General features: G+C 48.1%; 1 protein-coding gene across 2 annotated transcripts in view; it reads right to left on the bottom strand.

The window, feature by feature from the left end:
- Nucleotides 1–17662, bottom strand: part of LOC137323901 (transmembrane protein 237-like) — a 48982-nt gene that overhangs the window by 19212 nt on the left and 12108 nt on the right. For both annotated transcript variants that reach the window (XM_067987965.1, XM_067987964.1), the window contains 5 exons: nt 17402–17521; nt 14864–14963; nt 8072–8223; nt 7004–7127; nt 5683–5874 (listed from right to left, as the gene is read on the bottom strand). In XM_067987965.1, the coding sequence (XP_067844066.1) occupies nt 5683–5874; nt 7004–7127; nt 8072–8223; nt 14864–14963; nt 17402–17521 (688 nt within the window). The remainder of the gene's footprint in view (nt 1–5682; nt 5875–7003; nt 7128–8071; nt 8224–14863; nt 14964–17401; nt 17522–17662) is intronic.

The following is a 17662-nucleotide window of genomic DNA, read 5'->3' as shown; positions in this document are numbered from 1 at the left end:
TTCAATAAGTTGCCACATAAGAGGTTGTTACAGAAGATTAGGGCTCATGGAATTGGGGGTAATATATCAGCATAGACAGAGGATTGGTTAACGGACCGAAAACAGAGAGCTGGAATAAAAGGGTCATTTTCAGGTTGGCAGGTTGTAACTAGTGGAGTGCCGCAAGGATCGGTGCTTGGGCCTCAGCTATTTATAAGCTATATTAATGACTTAGATGAAGGGACCGAGTGTAATGTATCCAGGTTTGCTGTGGATACAAAGCTAGGTGGGAAAGTAAGCTAAGAGGAAGACGCCAAGCAATTGCAAAGGGATGTAGACAGGTTAAGCGAGTGGGCAAGAAGGTGGCAGATGGAGTATAATGTGGGGAAATGTGAGGTTATTCACTTTGGTAGGAAGAAAAGAAAAACAGAATATTTTTTAAAAAGGCGAGAAACTATTAAAAGTTGGTGTTCAGAGGGATTTGGGTGCCTTTATACACGAAACACAGAAAGTTAACATGCAGGTACAGCAAACAATTAGGTAGGCAAATGGTACGTTGGCCTTTATTGCAAGGGAGTTGGAGTGCAAGAATAAGGAAGTCTTACTACAATTGTACAGGGCTTTGGTGAGATCATACCTGGAATACAGTGTGCAGTTTTGGTCTCAATACTAAGAAGGGATATATTTGCCTTAGAGGGCGTGCAACGAAGGTTCATTAGATTGATTGCTGGAATGAGAAGGTTGTCCTTTGAGGAAAGATTGGGTAGAATGGGCCTATACTCTCTGGAGTTTAGAAGAATGAGAGGTGATCTCGTTGAAACATGTAAGATTCTAAAAGGGCTTGACAGGGTAGACGCTGAGAAGATGTTTCCCCTGGCTGGAGAGTCTAGAACTAGGAGGCAAAGTCTCAGGATAAGGTGTCGGACATTGAGGACTGAGACGAGGAGGAATTTCTTCACTCAGAGGGTTGTGAATCTTTGGAATTCTCCACCCCAGAGCTCTGTGGATGCTCAGTCGTTGAGTATATTCTAGGCTGAGATCAATAGATTTTTGGACAAAGGGGATCATGGGATATGGCGATTGGGTGGGAAAGTGGAGTTGAGGTTGAAGATCAGCCATGATCTGATTGAATGGCAGAGCAGGCTCAAGGGGCCGTATGGCCGACTCCTGCTCCTATTTCTTATGTTTCTTTTCACCTTTGCTTCAGCTGGGCCACTGCCTCACTTCCTGCAGACTCACGCCTGCTCCTTGGGTTGCCTGTCCCAAACATAGAAACAGAGAATAGGAGCAAGAGTAGGCCATTCGACCCTTCTCCGCCATTCAAAATGACCATGGCTGATTGTCTAACTCAGTACCCTGTTCCCGCTTTTTCCCCATATCCCTTGATCCCTTTAGCATTAAGAAATATATCTATCTCCTTCTTGAATACATCAAATGACTTGGCCTCCACTGCCTTCTGTGGTAGAGAATGCCACAGGTTCACCACCTTCTAAGTGAAGAAATTTCTCCTCATCTCAGTCCTAAATGGCATATCCCGTATCCTGAGACTGTGACCCCTGGTTCTGGACCCCCCCAGCCAGGGGAAACAGCCTCCCTGCATCTAGTCTGTCTAGCCCTATTAGAATTTTATATCTTTCGATAAGATCACCTCTCATTCTTCTAAACTCTCGTGAATATAGGCCTAGTCGACCCAATCTCTCCTCGTACGTCAGTCCTGCCATCCCAGGAATCAGTCTGGTAAACCTTTGTTGCACTCCCTCCATGGCAAGGACATCCTTCCTCAGATAAGGAGACCAAAACTGCACACAATACTCCAGGTGTAGTCTCACCAAGGCCCTGTATAACTGCAGTAAGACATCCCTGCTCCCTGTACTCAAATCCGCTTGCAATGAAGGCCAACATACCATTCGCCTTCCTAACTGCTTGCTGCACCTGAATGCTCGCTTTCAGCGACTGGTGTACAAGTACACCTAGGTCTTGTTGCACCTCCCCTTTTCCCAATCTATCACCATTCAGATAATAATCTGTCTTTCTGTTTTTACAACCAAAGTGGATAACCTCATATTTATCCACATTGTACTGCATCTGCCATGTTCTTGCCCACTCACCCAACTTGTCTAAATCACATTAGGGCCTCTTTGCATCCTCCTCACAGCTCACATTCCACCCCAGCTTTGTGTCATCTGCAAACTTGGAAATGTTACATTTAGTTCCCTCATCCAAATCATTGATATATATTGTGAATAGCTGGGGCCCAAGCACTGATCCCTGCGGTACCCCACTAGTCACTGCCTGCCACCTGGAAAAAGACCCGTTTATTCCTACTCTCTGTTTCCTGTCTGTTAACCAATTCTCAATCCATGCCAGTATATTCCCCCCAATCCCATGTGCTTTAATTTTGCACACTAACCTCTTGTGTGGGACCTTATCAAAAGCCTTCTGAAAATCCAAATACAGCACATCGACTGGTTCTCCCCTATCTATTTTACTAGTTACATCCTCAAAAAATTCCAGTAGATTTGTTAAGCATGATTTCCCTTTCATAAACCCATGTTGACTTTGTTCAATCCCGTTAATGCCTTCCAAGTGTTCTGTTATCACATCTTTTATAATAGACTCTAGCATTTTCCCTGCGACTGATGTTAGGCTAACTGGTCTGTAATTCCCTGTGTTTTCTCTCCCTCCTTTTTTAAATAGTGGGGTTACATTTGCCACCCTCCAATTTGTAGGAACTGTTCCAGAGTCTATAGAATTTTGGAAGATGATCACTAATGCATCCACTATTTCCAGGGCCACTTCCTTTAGTACTCTGGGATGTAGATTATCAGGCCCTGGGGATTTGTAAGCCTTTAGCCCCTAACAGCACAGTGGGAGAACCTTCACCACACGGACTGCAGCGGTTCAAGAAGGCGGCTCACCACCACCTTCTCAAGGGCAATTAGGGATGGGCAATAAAAATGCTGGCCTCGCCAGCGACGCCCACATCCCATGAACGAATAAAAAAAAGACACAGACCCACGGTCCACCACTGTGTGGGGGAATCAAAGACCCAGACCCACGGTCCACCACTGTGTGGGGGAATCAAAGACCCAGACCCACGGTCCACCACTGTGTGGGGGAATCAAAGACACAGACCCACGGTCCACCACTGTGTGGGGGAATCACAGACACAGACCCACGGTCCACCACTGTGTGGGGGAATCAAAGACCCAGACCCACGGTCCACCACTGTGTGGGGGAATCAAAGACCCAGACCCACGGTCCACCACTGTGTGGGGGAATCAAAGACCCAGACCCACGGTCCACCACTGTGTGGGGGAATCACAGACACAGACCCACGGTCCACCACTGTGTGGGGGAATCACAGACACAGACCCACGGTCCACCACTGTGTGGGGGAATCAAAGACCCAGACCCACGGTCCACCACTGTGTGGGGGAATCACAGACACAGACCCACGGTCCACCACTGTGTGGGGGAATCAAAGACCCAGACCCACGGTCCACCACTGTGTGGGGGAATCACAGACACAGACCCACGGTCCACCACTGTGTGGGGGAATCACAGACCCAGACCCACGGTCCACCACTGTGTGGGGGAATCAAAGACCCAGACCCACGGTCCACCACTGTGTGGGGGAATCAAAGACACAGACCCACGGTCCACCACTGTGTGGGGGAATCACAGACACAGACCCACGGTCCACCACTGTGTGGGGGAATCAAAGACCCAGACCCACGGTCCACCACTGTGTGGGGGAATCACAGACACAGACCCACGGTCCACCACTGTGTGGGGGAATCACAGGCACAGACCCACGGTCCACCACTGTGTGGGGGAATCACAGACACAGACCCACGGTCCACCACTGTGTGGGGGAATCACAGACACAGACCCACGGTCCACCACTGTGTGGGGGAATCAAAGACCCAGACCCACGGTCCACCACTGTGTGGGGGAATCAAAGACCCAGACCCACGGTCCACCACTGTGTGGGGGAATCACAGACACAGACCCACGGTCCACCACTGTGTGGGGGAATCAAAGACCCAGACCCACGGTCCACCACTGTGTGGGGGAATCAAAGACCCAGACCCACGGTCCACCACTGTGTGGGGGAATCACAGACCCAGACCCACGGTCCACCACTGTGTGGGGGAATCACAGACACAGACCCACGGTCCACCACTGTGTGGGGGAATCACAGACACAGACCCACGGTCCACCACTGTGTGGGGGAATCACAGACACAGACCCACGGTCCACCACTGTGTGGGGGAATCAAAGACACAGACCCACGGTCCACCACTGTGTGGGGGAATCACAGACACAGACACACGGTCCACCACTGTGTGGGGGAATCACAGGCACAGACCCACGGTCCACCACTGTGTGGGGGAATCAAAGACCCAGACCCACGGTCCACCACTGTGTGGGGGAATCAAAGACCCAGACCCACGGTCCACCACTGTGTGGGGGAATCAAAGACCCAGACCCACGGTCCACCACTGTGTGGGGGAATCAAAGACACAGACCCACGGTCCACCACTGTGTGGGGGAATCACAGACACAGACCCACGGTCCACCACTGTGTGGGGGAATCACAGACACAGACCCACGGTCCACCACTGTGTGGGGGAATCACAGGCACAGACCCACGGTCCACCACTGTGTGGGGGAATCAAAGACCCAGACCCACGGTCCACCACTGTGTGGGGGAATCAAAGACCCAGACCCACGGTCCACCACTGTGTGGGGGAATCAAAGACCCAGACCCACGGCCCACCACTGTGTGGGGGAATCAAAGACCCAGACCCACGGTCCACCACTGTGTGGGGGAATCAAAGACCCAGACCCACGGTCCACCACTGTGTGGGGGAATCACAGACACAGACCCACGGTCCACCACTGTGTGGGGGAATCAGAGACCCAGACCCACGGTCCACCACTGTGTGGGGGAATCAAAGACACAGACCCACGGTCCACCACTGTGTGGGGGAATCAAAGACCCAGACCCACGGTCCACCACTGTGTGGGGGAATCACAGACACAGACCCACGGTCCACCACTGTGTGGGGGAATCACAGACACAGACCCACGGTCCACCACTGTGTGGGGGAATCACAGACACAGACCCACGGTCCACCACTGTGTGGGGGAATCAAAGACCCAGACCCACGGTCCACCACTGTGTGGGGGAATCAAAGACCCAGACCCACGGTCCACCACTGTGTGGGGGAATCAAAGACCCAGACCCACGGTCCACCACTGTGTGGGGGAATCACAGACACAGACCCACGGTCCACCACTGTGTGGGGGAATCACAGACACAGACCCACAGTCCACCACTGTGTGGGGGAATCACAGACACAGACCCACGGTCCACCACTGTGTGGGGGAATCACAGGCACAGATCCCCGTCCCATCTGTCCGTGATGCACTGAGGTACTGCAATCCTCAAGGGGCCCCAGTCAAGGAAGACAACGGCTCGGATTGTGGCTTTTCACCAAAATTTATCAACATTGGTCTCTGGTACTGTCTGAACTATCGAGAAAAGATCAGTTGACTATTGGCCAACGAGAATCACACATCCACTGGTGGATGCGGAACCCCACCTGCAGTTGGGCCCTCATTTCGGGGAGTGATCAGGGGCCTGTGATTATCGACAAATATCTATTCTTCCCTTCACCTTTCTCCTCTTACCTGTCAAATGCAGAGACGGTGCTGATGGCGAGCAGCATGTACAGGAGGCACTGACCCGGGTAGACCAGCATGCTGTACTGCTGCAGCAGATTTGGTAGTGTCGAAAACTTATGACCAGACAGCACATAAATCACAACGATATTCCACACCGTGTATCCAGCCAGAAACCCTTGTGAGAAAAGCCCAATTACCCTGGGGGGAGGGGAAACAAAAATGGGTTTAGCCCCGAATACTCTCCATTACATACCCAGTGCGACATGCTGTAAATTGCAAAGGAAATCATTAAAGTGAAATCAGAAACATTGGAAAGAGTCACTGGAGGTAAGCAATGTTCTCCTGATCACTTGTGAGTTTCTCTATTCCAGAAAGTTAGGATCTACATTCAATTCCAGCCCAGGCCGATGGACACATAACTTTAAATTAGAGCTATGCTGTTCAGGGGTGATGTCAGGAAGCACTTCTTCACATGAAGGGTAGTGGGAATCTGGAACTCTCTCCCCCAAAAAGCTGTTTGAAGCTGGGGGTCAATTGGAAATTTCAAAACTGAGATTGATAGATTTTTGTTAGGTAAGGGTAATAAGGGATACGGAACTAATGGCGGGGGGTGGGGGGGGGTAAATTGAGTTAAGATATAGATCAACCATGATCTAATTGAATGGCGAACAGGCTCAAAGGACTTAATGGCCTACTCCTGTTCCTACGACCCTTCAGTGCAGTACCGAGGGAGTGCTGCACTGTCGAAGGTGCTGCCTATCGGATAGACATCCAACAGAGAACCCGTCTGCCCTCTCAGGTGGATGTGAAAGATCCCATGGCTCTATTCGAAGAAGAGCAAAAGTGTTCTCCCGGCGTCCTGGCCAATATTTATCCCTCATCCAACATCACTAAAACAAATTGGGTGGTAATTTATCATGTTGTTCACGGGACCTTGCTGTGCACAAATTGGCTACTGTGTTTACTACATTACAACAGTGACTACACTTAAAAAGCACATCATTGGCTGTAAAGCACTTTGGGACGTCCTGACATTGTAAAAGACGCTATATAAATGCAAGTTTTTTTTAATGGAAGCATGAGATAGTCCAGTACCTAAAAGCAATTACCAACCAGGATTTGCTGTTCATTTTCTTGGACGCGTTCCCAAAAACCTACCGAGGCAAAGGTAAACATTCTCTAAGGTTAAGACATTTGGGACTCACCGATGAGAGTCATCTAACCAAAATATTCTAAGGCAGAAAGAGTTAAAAGGACGCAGCTCCGATTGCCCAGGAGAATTCATGCTGCGGCCACTACTGGGGAACCGTGAGTCAATTCCTCTCACCTGAATCCACGGTGTGCCTGTAAAGAGACGTCTTTGGTTGTCCGGGTGGACTTGACCTCCATGTACACATCGACTTGTTCAGCAATTTTCTGCAGCTCTGCCCTGTCCGTGGCTTGAAACCGACCTGCAGAATAAACGTGCAGCATATTAAAATCAGGCGGCAGCACTCCTGACGGCTTCGCAGGCGAACTCGAGGCACAAACCAGAAGATCCTGGGGCAGAAGAGACAATGAGAGACTGATTAATTCCTGTTGACTCCCGCGTGCCTTCGAGGAGGGGTTTTGGTGCCAAGGCACCCAGTCACCCTCTACGATGCAGAAGTGAAGAGCTAACAACAACAACTGGCATTTGTATAGCACCTATAAAGTAGTAAAATGTCCCATGGCACTTCATAAGAGCGTAATTAGATAAAAATTAAAACACCGAGCCAAAGAAGATCAGGACAGGTGACCAAATGCTTGATCAAAGAGATTAGTTTTAAGGGGAGTTTTAAAGGAGGAGAGGTAGAGAGGCAGAGAAGTTTAGGGAGAGAATTCCAGAGCTTCGGGACTAGGCAGCTGAAGGTATGGCTGCCAACGATGGAGCGATGAAAATCGGGTGTGCGCAAGAGGCCAGAATTGGAGGAGCGCAGAGATCTCGGAGGATTGTAGGGCTGAAGGAGGTTACACAGATAAGGAGGAGCGAGGCCATGGAGAGATTTAAACACAAGGACGAGAATTTTAAATTAAAGTTTCTGTACTCTGAAACCCTCTCTTCTCGACAAGGATATTGCTACCTAAATCTTCCTCTATATAAGGCCAATGATCGCCTAATCCCCCTCTATAGATCTGCTCTTTCCAACAATAATACTGTTGTTTTAATCTGCCTATGGACCTGTTGCCTCTGAGTATTGCTGTTCCCTATATCTATGGCCTGCTTTACATCATTATGGCATGAATCCCCAAGTCCCTTCTATAGTCTTACTTCACACAATGTTTATGGTTCTCTAAACTCCTCCAACCATCCATGGATGACCCACTCTCCTTGAATACCAAAACTGCGGCACTGAGAATTGGTTCAATTACTTACGGCTTCGTTCCAGGAACACTTTGTCCACAGGCTGGCTGGAACCAGGGGATATGGCAAACAGGGGACCTTGGGGCCGGGGAGCCTGCCCATTGTCGATGATGTCATCTTCCTCCACTTCCAGCTCATTGCTGTGATCAGCTGGGCGAGTTCTCCTGTTTGTTTTTTTTAAACAAAGCGCAGGGTCACCTTACACAGGCTGGCTAGGACCATTCTCTGAATGTGCCATTTTATTGAAGGAAACACATTAGGGAAGAACACCTAAATAAAGGTTACGACTCCTCAATCACTTGTGTGGCTAAGTGAACTGTCCAGTGAGGAGCCGAGCAACATAGACCAGAAGGTCACTGTCCATCCCCGGTCTGTGCTGTTAGCTGATCTTATCTGCAGTGGCAGCTGGTACTTGACAATTGGACTCAGTGTCTGGGGTGGGGAGGAAATTGGGTAGGGTTCGTGTTCCTGATTGTTATCCAGTGCCTCCTGCCGGAAAGTGTACATGTGGTTATTGGGGTGACGACAGGCTTGGGCTTGGCTGTGATGCTCTCCATGGTGGAGTAGCTTGCCAACCCTCGCTGACTGGGCTCACATTTCAAGAAGAGCCACTTGGGGGAGGTTCCAGAGGGCTGTCAGCAAGAGTCAATGCCTTCAGTAAGGGAAAGGGGTGGGGGGGAAGTTTCTACACTTCAGAAGTCAATGCATTCACACAACAGAAGCCACCAGATGGGCACCTCGTTTTTATATTGTATGGTGCCTGGAGAATGGCATCCCTGGCTTTTCTGCACGCAACCTGTGGGCCAACTGAAAGAAGCTCACGGTCATTGCTCCTCCAACACCTGCTCTCAGGACCCGTGAAAGTCCGATCCTGGAAATTGTTGCGACATGGAGTAGATCAGCCGTGGTTCATGCCTCTCGCCTCTGAGTCAGGAAGTTGTGGGTTCAAGCCCCACTCCAGGAATTTGAGCACATAATCTAGGCTGACACTTCAATGCAGTACTGAGGGAGTGCTGCATGTTGGAGGTGCCGTCTTTCAGATTAGACGTGCAACTGAGGCCCCGTCTACCTTCTCAGATGTAAAATATCCCATGGCACTATGTGAAGAAGAGCAGGAGAGTTCTCTGTCTTGGCCAACATTTATCCCTCAACCAACACCACTAAAACAGTTTATCTGGTCATTTATCTTACAACAGTTTATAGGACCTTGCTGTGTGCAAACTGGCTGTTGCATTTCCTCCATTACAACAGCGACTACACTTCAAAAGAATTTAATTGGCTGTAAAGTGCTTTGGGACGTCCTGAGATCGTGAAAGGCGCTGTGTAAATGCAAGTCTTTCTTTAGATCAACAGTGTTCTTTTGGCAGTGGGAGCACCGTTTGTCGGTCAATGATGGCACACTATCAGTACAACACTGCCTTTGATGCAGCTGTATGGAGTGGGGGGGGGGGGCGGGGGCTGTGGTGTGAGTTCCCCAGACAAGAGAAATTAAAGATAGTAGTATTAAATTAAAGGAAGAGGCTATAAAGTTGCTAGAAAAAGCAGTAAGCCTGAGGATTGGGAGCATTTTAGAATTCAGCAAGGGAGGACCAAGAAATTGAAAAAGAAAGGGAAAATAGAGAGTAACCTAGCAAGAAACATAAAAACGGACTGTAAAAGCTTCAATAGGTATGTAAAAAGGAAAAGACTGGTGAAGGCAAATGTGGGTCCCTTACAGAGATGGGAGAATTTATAATGGGGAATAAGGAAATGGCAGAGAAATTAAACAAATACTGTGTGTCTGTCTACACAGAAGACGACACAAAAAACCTCCCAGAAATACTAGAGAACCAAGGGTCTGGCGAGAATGAGGAACTGAAAGTAATTAGTATTAGTAAAAAAAATAGTACCAGAGAAATTAATGGGACTGAAAGTCAATACATCCCAGGGTTTTGAAAGAGGTGGCTATAGAGATAGTGGATGCAGTGGTTGTCATCTTCCAAAATTCTATAGATTATGGAAAGTTCCTGCAGATTGGAGGGTGGCAAATGTAACCCCACTATTTAAAAGGAGGGAGAGAGAAAACAGGGAATTACAGACTGGTTAGCCTAACATCAGTAGTAGGGAAAATGCTAGAGTCTATTATAAAGGATTTGATAACAGGACACTTAGAAAATATCAATGGGATTGGACAAAGTCAACATGGATTTATGAAAGGGAAATCATGCTTGACAAACCTACTGAAGTTTTTTGAGGATGTAACTGGTAGAATACATAAGGGAGAACCAGTGGATGTGGTTTATTTGGATTTTCAGAAGGCCTTTGATAAAGTCCCATATAAGAGGTTAGTGTGCAAAATTAAAGCACATGTGATTGGTGGTAATATACTGGCATGGATTGAAAATTGGTTAACAGACAGGAAATAGAGAGTAGGAACAAATGGGTCTTTTTCGGGGAGGCAAGCAGTGACTAGTGGGGTACCTCAGGGATCAGTGCTTTGGCCCCAGCTATTCACAATATATATCAATGATTTGGAAGAGGGAACCAAATGTAATATTTCCAAATTTGCTGACGACACAAAACTAGGTGGGATTGTGAGTTGTGAGGAGGATCCAAAGAGGCTTCAAGGCGATTTAGACAAGTTGAGTGAGTGGGCAAATACATGGTAGATGCAGTATAACATGGATAAATGTGAAGCCATCCACTTTGGAAGGAAAAGCAGAAAGGCAGAATATTATTTAAATGGTGATAGATTGGGAAATGTTAATGTACAATGGGACCAGTCACTGAAAGCAAACATGCAGTTGCAGCAAGCAGTTAGGAAGGCAAATGGTATGTTGGCCTTAATTGCAAGAGGATTTGAGTACAGGAGCAAGGATGTCTTACTGCAGTCATGCAGGCCTTGGTGAGACCACACCTGGAGTAGTGTGTGCAGTTTTGGTCTCCTTACCTAAGAAAGGATATACTTGCCATAGAGGGAGTGCAGCGAAGGTTCACCAGACTGATTCCTGGGATGGCAGGACTGTCATATGAGGAGAGATTGGGTCGACTCGGCCTGTATTCACGCGAGTTTAGAAGAATGAGAGGGGATCTCATTAAAACATAAAATTCTGACAGGGCTAGACAGACTGGATGCAGAGAAGATGTTTCCCCTGGCTGGAGAGTCCAAAACGAGGGGTCACAGTCTCAGGGTAGGACATTTAGGACTAAGATGAGGAGAAATTTCTTCACTCAGAGGGTGGTGAACCTGTGGAATTCTCTACCACAGAAGGCTTTGGAGGCCAAGTCACTGAATATTTTAAGAAGGAGCTAGATAGATTTCTAGACACAAAAGGCATCAAGGGGTATAGGGAGAAAGTGGGAGATAGAGGATCAGCCATGATCATATTGAATGGCGGAGCAGGCTCGAAGGGCCGAATGGCCTACTCCTGCTCCTATTTTTCTATGGGCCTTGGTGAGACCGCACCTAGAGTATTGTGTACAATTTTGGTCTCCTTACCTAAGAAAGGATATACTTGCCATAGAGGGAGAGCAACGAAGGTTCACCAGACTGATTCTTGGGATGGTGGGATTGAGTAGACTAGGCTTGTATTCTCCAGAGTTTAGAAAAATGAGAGGTGATCTCATTGAAACAATCAAAATTCTTAGAGGGCTCGACAGGGTAGAGGCATGGAGGATGTTTCCCCTGGCTGTGGAGTCTAGAACCAGAAGTCACAGTCTCAGAATAAGGGGTAGGCCATTTAGGACTGAGATGATGAGAAATTTCTGATTCAGAGGGCGATGAATCTTTGGAATTCTCTACCCCAGAGGGCTGGGGAGGCTCAGTCATTGAGTACATTCAAAACAGAGATCGATAGATTTCTAGATACTAAAGGCATCAAGGGATATGGGGATGGTGCAGGAAAATGACATTGAGGTAGAAGATCAGCCATGATCTTGTTGAATGGTGGAACAGGCTCGAAGGGCTGGGTGGCCTACTCCTGTTCCTATTTCTTGTGTTCTTATGGCATGACGGGTGCAGCACGTTTCGATTATTATCTTCATGGCAGAGTGCCATGACACTATTCGGGGTATTAAGTAAAGTCAGCTTGACAGAGTACATCTGGGCTTCAGCAAGTTCCAGCAACACTGACTGATCAGGATGGAGGATCTGTAACCAAAACATTAGCCGGTTTTCCAGATGCTGAGTATTTCTAGCACTTTGTTTTTATTTCAGATTTTCATCACTCCTAGGGTTTTATTCTTATCTGTGTTACTTTTAGTTGACAGATGGTTTACAACAAGTGACTTAACAACAGGTGAGGAAATCTGCACTTGACTCTGCACACGTGTAACAACGTGGGTATTAAGGGAAGCAGGACATTGTGGTCTGACTATCTGGATAGGTCACCTTTCAGGATTTTCAACTGTGTCCCCATGAAAGGATCTTGGTGTAACTTATGTTAAAAATGCTACTATTGTTAAATGTTGGTCTCAAGGGGTTAAATTCACAGAACAGCAGAGGTGGGAAATGTAGATTTGGATTCTGACGAAGCATCTAAACCAGAGTGCTTTAGACAAAGACAGCTAGTTTACAGATTGCAGTAAGCGTCCACAGCTTTTATCGTTGGGATAACCTATTAATTGGAGTCCATCATGCAGTATCTGTTGAGAATCCATTCTTGGACTGTAATCGGTCAACTGGCTAATCACTGAATAAGGAAGTCAAAGGGACAACCATCCTTCTTCATGGGAACAAAGAGGGAAAAGGAAAATTAGAGAAACATTGGCAGTCAGTCAGGTTTTAACCAGGAGACTGTGAGATGCAGGCCTGGGACTAGAGCTGGAAGCTAAGTTTTTGTAGACAGAGTAAAGCTCTCTCTACACTGTCCCATTAAACACTCTCAGGGCAGGTACACCACGGGTTAGATACAGAGTAAAGCTCCCTCTACACTGTCCCATCAAACACTCCCAGGGCAGATACAGTATGCAAAGGATACAGGTTGAAGCTCCCTCTATACTGTTCCACCAAACACTCCCAAGGCAGATATCGTATGGGACAGAGAGTAAATATCTTCCTCTATACTATCATTTCAAGCAGTCCCAGATGCAGCAGGGTTATAGAAATTACAGCACAGAAGTCATTTAGCACCTCATGCCTATGTCAGTGCTAGCTCTTCACCTGATGTCAGCTTTAATCCAATTCCCAGCAGGACAGTGCATGTTTAAAGGTTGTGTACAAAGTATATTCAAGCAGGTTTAAGAAAGAAAGGCTGCAGGCATTGAAGAATGTGCATTAAAGCTAGACAAGCCTGAATGTCCAAGGACATTAAGCAATTTGTCATCTCATATTAGATGTCCATTGTGGTGTGGATAATTCGATGGGCACTGCATGAGGTGTCTGCTCAGAAAATGCTCTTGGGAGAGCAGGTTGTTGGTTTGGTTTATGGGCCTGCTAGTGAATCCATGCATGCAGAACGTGCCAGGGATACTGCCCCCTGCTTCCTGGGGTCAGAATTAACAGACAGAAAAAATAAAAAGGGAAAGCAGGTTTTAAGCAGAAACCGCGAGGTGCAGGTCTGGGACTGGAGCTGGAAGCTAAGATACAGGAGTTCAGTTTTTACAACCAGAAGTTGTCCAGCAAGAAAGGTGATGTAAAATCATGTAAGTCGGCCCACAAAGTGTACAGTGCTCATGGTTTGTGAAAATTAAGTAAGAGAGAGATTTAATTAAAACTGTTACTCTGTACATTCACTTGTTTGTAAAATAAAGCATCTTAAATGACTAAAGTACTTTTTCAGTCTGCCAGCTGAAAGATTGGAGAAGCACACATCCAGTTTGGATCACACAGGGGTTCGATTGTTACCGCTCAGGATTACACTGAGCGGTAACAATCGAACCAATTCATCATTGAACCAATTTATCAAATATTGGGCAGTACAGGCACACTCTGGAACATAAGGGGCCGGATTTTGCTCTGAAAAAACGGTGAGCCTATCAGCACTCACTGTTATCTCTGTGTAAACGGTACAGTAACTTCCAATGACCGTACATGCACAGTTAAACACGGAAACCTGCAAGTCGCTCTACCAGATGCCCTGCTCCTTTGTAAGCTTCGCAGGAAGGACATCTCGCCGGCTGACTCATCGTTCAGATGAATGGAACAGTGTGAAGTTCCTGCACTGCCCTGATGGATATGAAGTAATCGCGCAAAAAAAGGTATGTCAATTTTTTTTGAAGTCTAAACACCCTTTTAACAGTCTGGTAAATCTTAATGACTGCCAAACAACCTCTCTTGCACTGAAAATTAACTTCTACAAGTGTAGAGTCTCATTCCTTCTGATTTTAATTGTTGGACAGTTTTTTAAAAAAAAATGTTCATTTTTTTTTACTTTTTCGTTCTGTCTATTTTATCTCTGTCTCTTAATTCAATATTTCTTACTCTCTCTTTATTTCGCTTTCTGTAACTGATTTGACATTGAATTCACTAACCTAACTTACACTTCCTGGTTCAGACTCTGTGTGGCTTATTAACATGCTTCAATCTGATCGGCTATTGGGATATACAGCAGTTTGCCCCGTTCACACAGGTCCCAGATGCCCGGGAGAGGGCACTGCGCTGGATTGAGGGCTCAATGAGAGGAACTTGCCGTGCAAAAGCCCATGAAAAGTCTATGGGCAAGTGCAAGCCGAGAAAACACCGGACGCTGTTCGTTCGCCGCTCAGAGCAAAATCCAGCCCCAGATATTTGGAGCGCTTACAGTTGTGACCAGCACCATTGCACTCGAGAGACTATCTAATATCCCAAAATCTGTAACAGGACTGATATTGGGTATTGGCACTCACTTAGCTCTCTTCCTGGTTTTCCGAGAAACATCGTCATCTGGTCCGTTATACAAATGGCACACGTCAGAGGCATCCTGCTGGGTGAAGGAGGTCTCCAAATCTATACCGAGTGGTAGAATTAGAATTAGACTTTACCATTGGCCTGGTTTTATTTACCATCACTTTAATGTGAAGTTCCTCCAAGCTTCCCAAAGGCGTAGTGGACAAAGACACTGGATGGTGTAACACTAACATACAGATCACAGGTCTCGGGGACAGCAACCCGCGCCTGGTACCGACACGTGGGGACAGCAACCCGTGCCTGGTACCGACACGTGGGGACAGCAACCCGTGCCTGGTACCGACACGTGGGGACAGCAACCCGCGCCTGGTACCGACATAAGAGGAGAAGGAAGGACCACCACTACCTACCCACTTTCTCACCCTATCCCTCAATCCCCTTCTCTCTCTCCAAAAACACTTCTTATTGTCCCATGACCCCATGTGTGCTGTCCACTTTACTGTCCTTCACTTGTAACTTATTCCACAACTTAATCCCCTTTGGATGAAAAAGTTCCCGACTTCCCTTCTTGCTCATAATTTCCTAATTTTTAAACCTGTCCCCCCTGGGATTTGAACTCTTTACTAACAGGGGACAATTTGCATTTATCAGTTTTATCAAGCACCTTCATAATCCTGATAACCTCAATTCGGTCCCTTCAAAGTCTCTCTTCACCCAAGTAAAGAATCTGATATTGTTTTTGGCCATATCTTGGGAGCTGTTGCTCGAAATGATGGTAAAGTTGCTTTTTTGGTAGGGGCCAGGGAGACCCCTGAAGTATGGCTTTTTTGGCAGCTAAACACGTGCTCTGAGTTTTAACTGACCTGCAATTGCAGTCAGTGGGTGTGTCGTAAGGCAGGATTGGAACTGGGCGATGCAGTGAATTAGACAATGTCCTTTGTTTAATATTTATTCTCAAGATGTGGGAAAGGCAGCATTTATTGCTCATCACTAGTTGGTCCTGAATCAACCACATCGTGTGGGACATGAGTCACATGCAGGCCAGACTGGGTAACGGTGCTAGGTTTCTCCCTGAGGGACATTTGTGAACTCCCAAGGAGAATCTCTAAAAGAGTGCACCAGGCCTACAATACCCAGAGACCACGCCCCCCCTCCCCGGGAGAAGAGTCCACCAGGACTACAATATCCAGAGACCCCCCCCCACCCCACCTTGGGAGAGGAGCGCACCAGGCCTACAATACCCAGAGACACCCCCCCATCGGGAGAAGAGCACACCAGGAATACACCAGGCATGTGTGGTGGGGGGGGGGGGGGGAGGGAGTGGGGCGGCCGGAGAGGCCCCCCCGCCCCCCGGGAGTGGGGCGGCCGGAGAGGCCCCCCCGCCCCCCGGGAGTGGGGCGGCCGGAGAGGCCCCCCCGCCCCCCGGGAGTGGGGCGGCCGGAGAGGCCCCCCCGCCCCCTGGGAGTGGGGCGGCCGGAGAGGCCCCCCCCCGGGAGTGGGGCGGCCGGAGAGGCCCCCCCCCGGGAGTGGGGCGGCCGGAGAGGCCCCCCCCCCGGGAGTGGGGCGGCCGGAGAGGCCCCCCCCCGGGAGTGGGGCGGCCGGAGAGGCCCCCCCCCGGGAGTGGGGCGGCCGGAGAGGCCCCCCCCCGGGAGTGGGGCGGCCGGAGAGGCCCCCCCCCGGGAGTGGGGCGGCCGGAGAGGCCCCCCCCTGGGAGTGGGGCGGCCGGAGAGGCCCCTATTTTCTCAAAAGATAGCGAAGCAAGTCAATGTAGAGCTGGCTTTTTGACGAATCTAAAATTCAGTTAGGGATTACGCCTCATTAATTACTCAGTAGACTGATTCTCTCCAACCCCTGATAGAAGAGTTGTACAGAAACAGCAGCATCACTGACAGCAAATGAAAGAAAAGGACACAGTGTTAGATCACCTGGCTGAACAGACCCGAGCACTTTGTTGCAAGAAAGAACAAAGAACCTACACAAGGAAGTGTATGTGGGATAACGCAAGTGATTGGAATATAAAGAGACAGGGACCTTCTTGAATTTAACATACATTTAGAACAGGCTGGCCGTGTCAGTGTCAGTGTCAGCACCGATTGCTCAGGCTGTTGTCCAGAAGCATTGTGATGGATTGATGGGACAATGTTACTCAAGGTTATCAATTCCTCCGGTGGCCATGTCCACAGTGACCAGCTCTGATAACTCTGTTAAATGCTGGGAACGATTTTGTTTGTGTTCGAAAATACGAGCGTCCCAAGTGAACGTCAAAAAAAAAAATCTGTGCTCTTAAGCAGGATCTGCTTTAAGCTAGAGTGAATTTAAACAGCATGTTTAACATTGAGTTGGTGGCAAATTCTGGAAAACTGCACTTAACCAACATCCATTAGACTGTGATGTACACTTAAGCGGGTTTCACTGTACTGAACTCAAAGCCTGTTGTTTGGGTTCTCATCATATCAGTGATTATTTCAGCATAAGACAAACTCTACGCTCCAAGAACATCCACTCTCTGCAGTTCGGAGGAACCTGACTCTTCTCACCAGCTGCTGCCAGTAGCTTTCTCCTCTTCTTTTTCTTCTGAGGAGGAGCATCCTGAAGATCTGGGGTAAGGGGCTCAATGCTGTCAGACTGGCACCGTCCTGTTGACCTCACCAGCGTATCTGAGGCACAAGAGGTGACAGACAAGGGTCAAAGAAGATGTGAATACATATTCCCCCCCCTATTTTCTCCTCATTCTTCTGAACGGATGACTTGTCTGGGTTCTATGGATTCCAGCAGCCCTCTGATAACTTAGCAACAAG

This window comes from Heptranchias perlo, chromosome 7 (genome assembly GCF_035084215.1).
Source record: "Heptranchias perlo isolate sHepPer1 chromosome 7, sHepPer1.hap1, whole genome shotgun sequence".
NCBI classification, from domain to species: Eukaryota; Metazoa; Chordata; class Chondrichthyes; order Hexanchiformes; family Hexanchidae; genus Heptranchias; species Heptranchias perlo.
The sequence above is the reverse complement of the archived record's forward strand: the minus strand, read 5'-3'. Positions and strand labels throughout refer to the sequence as shown.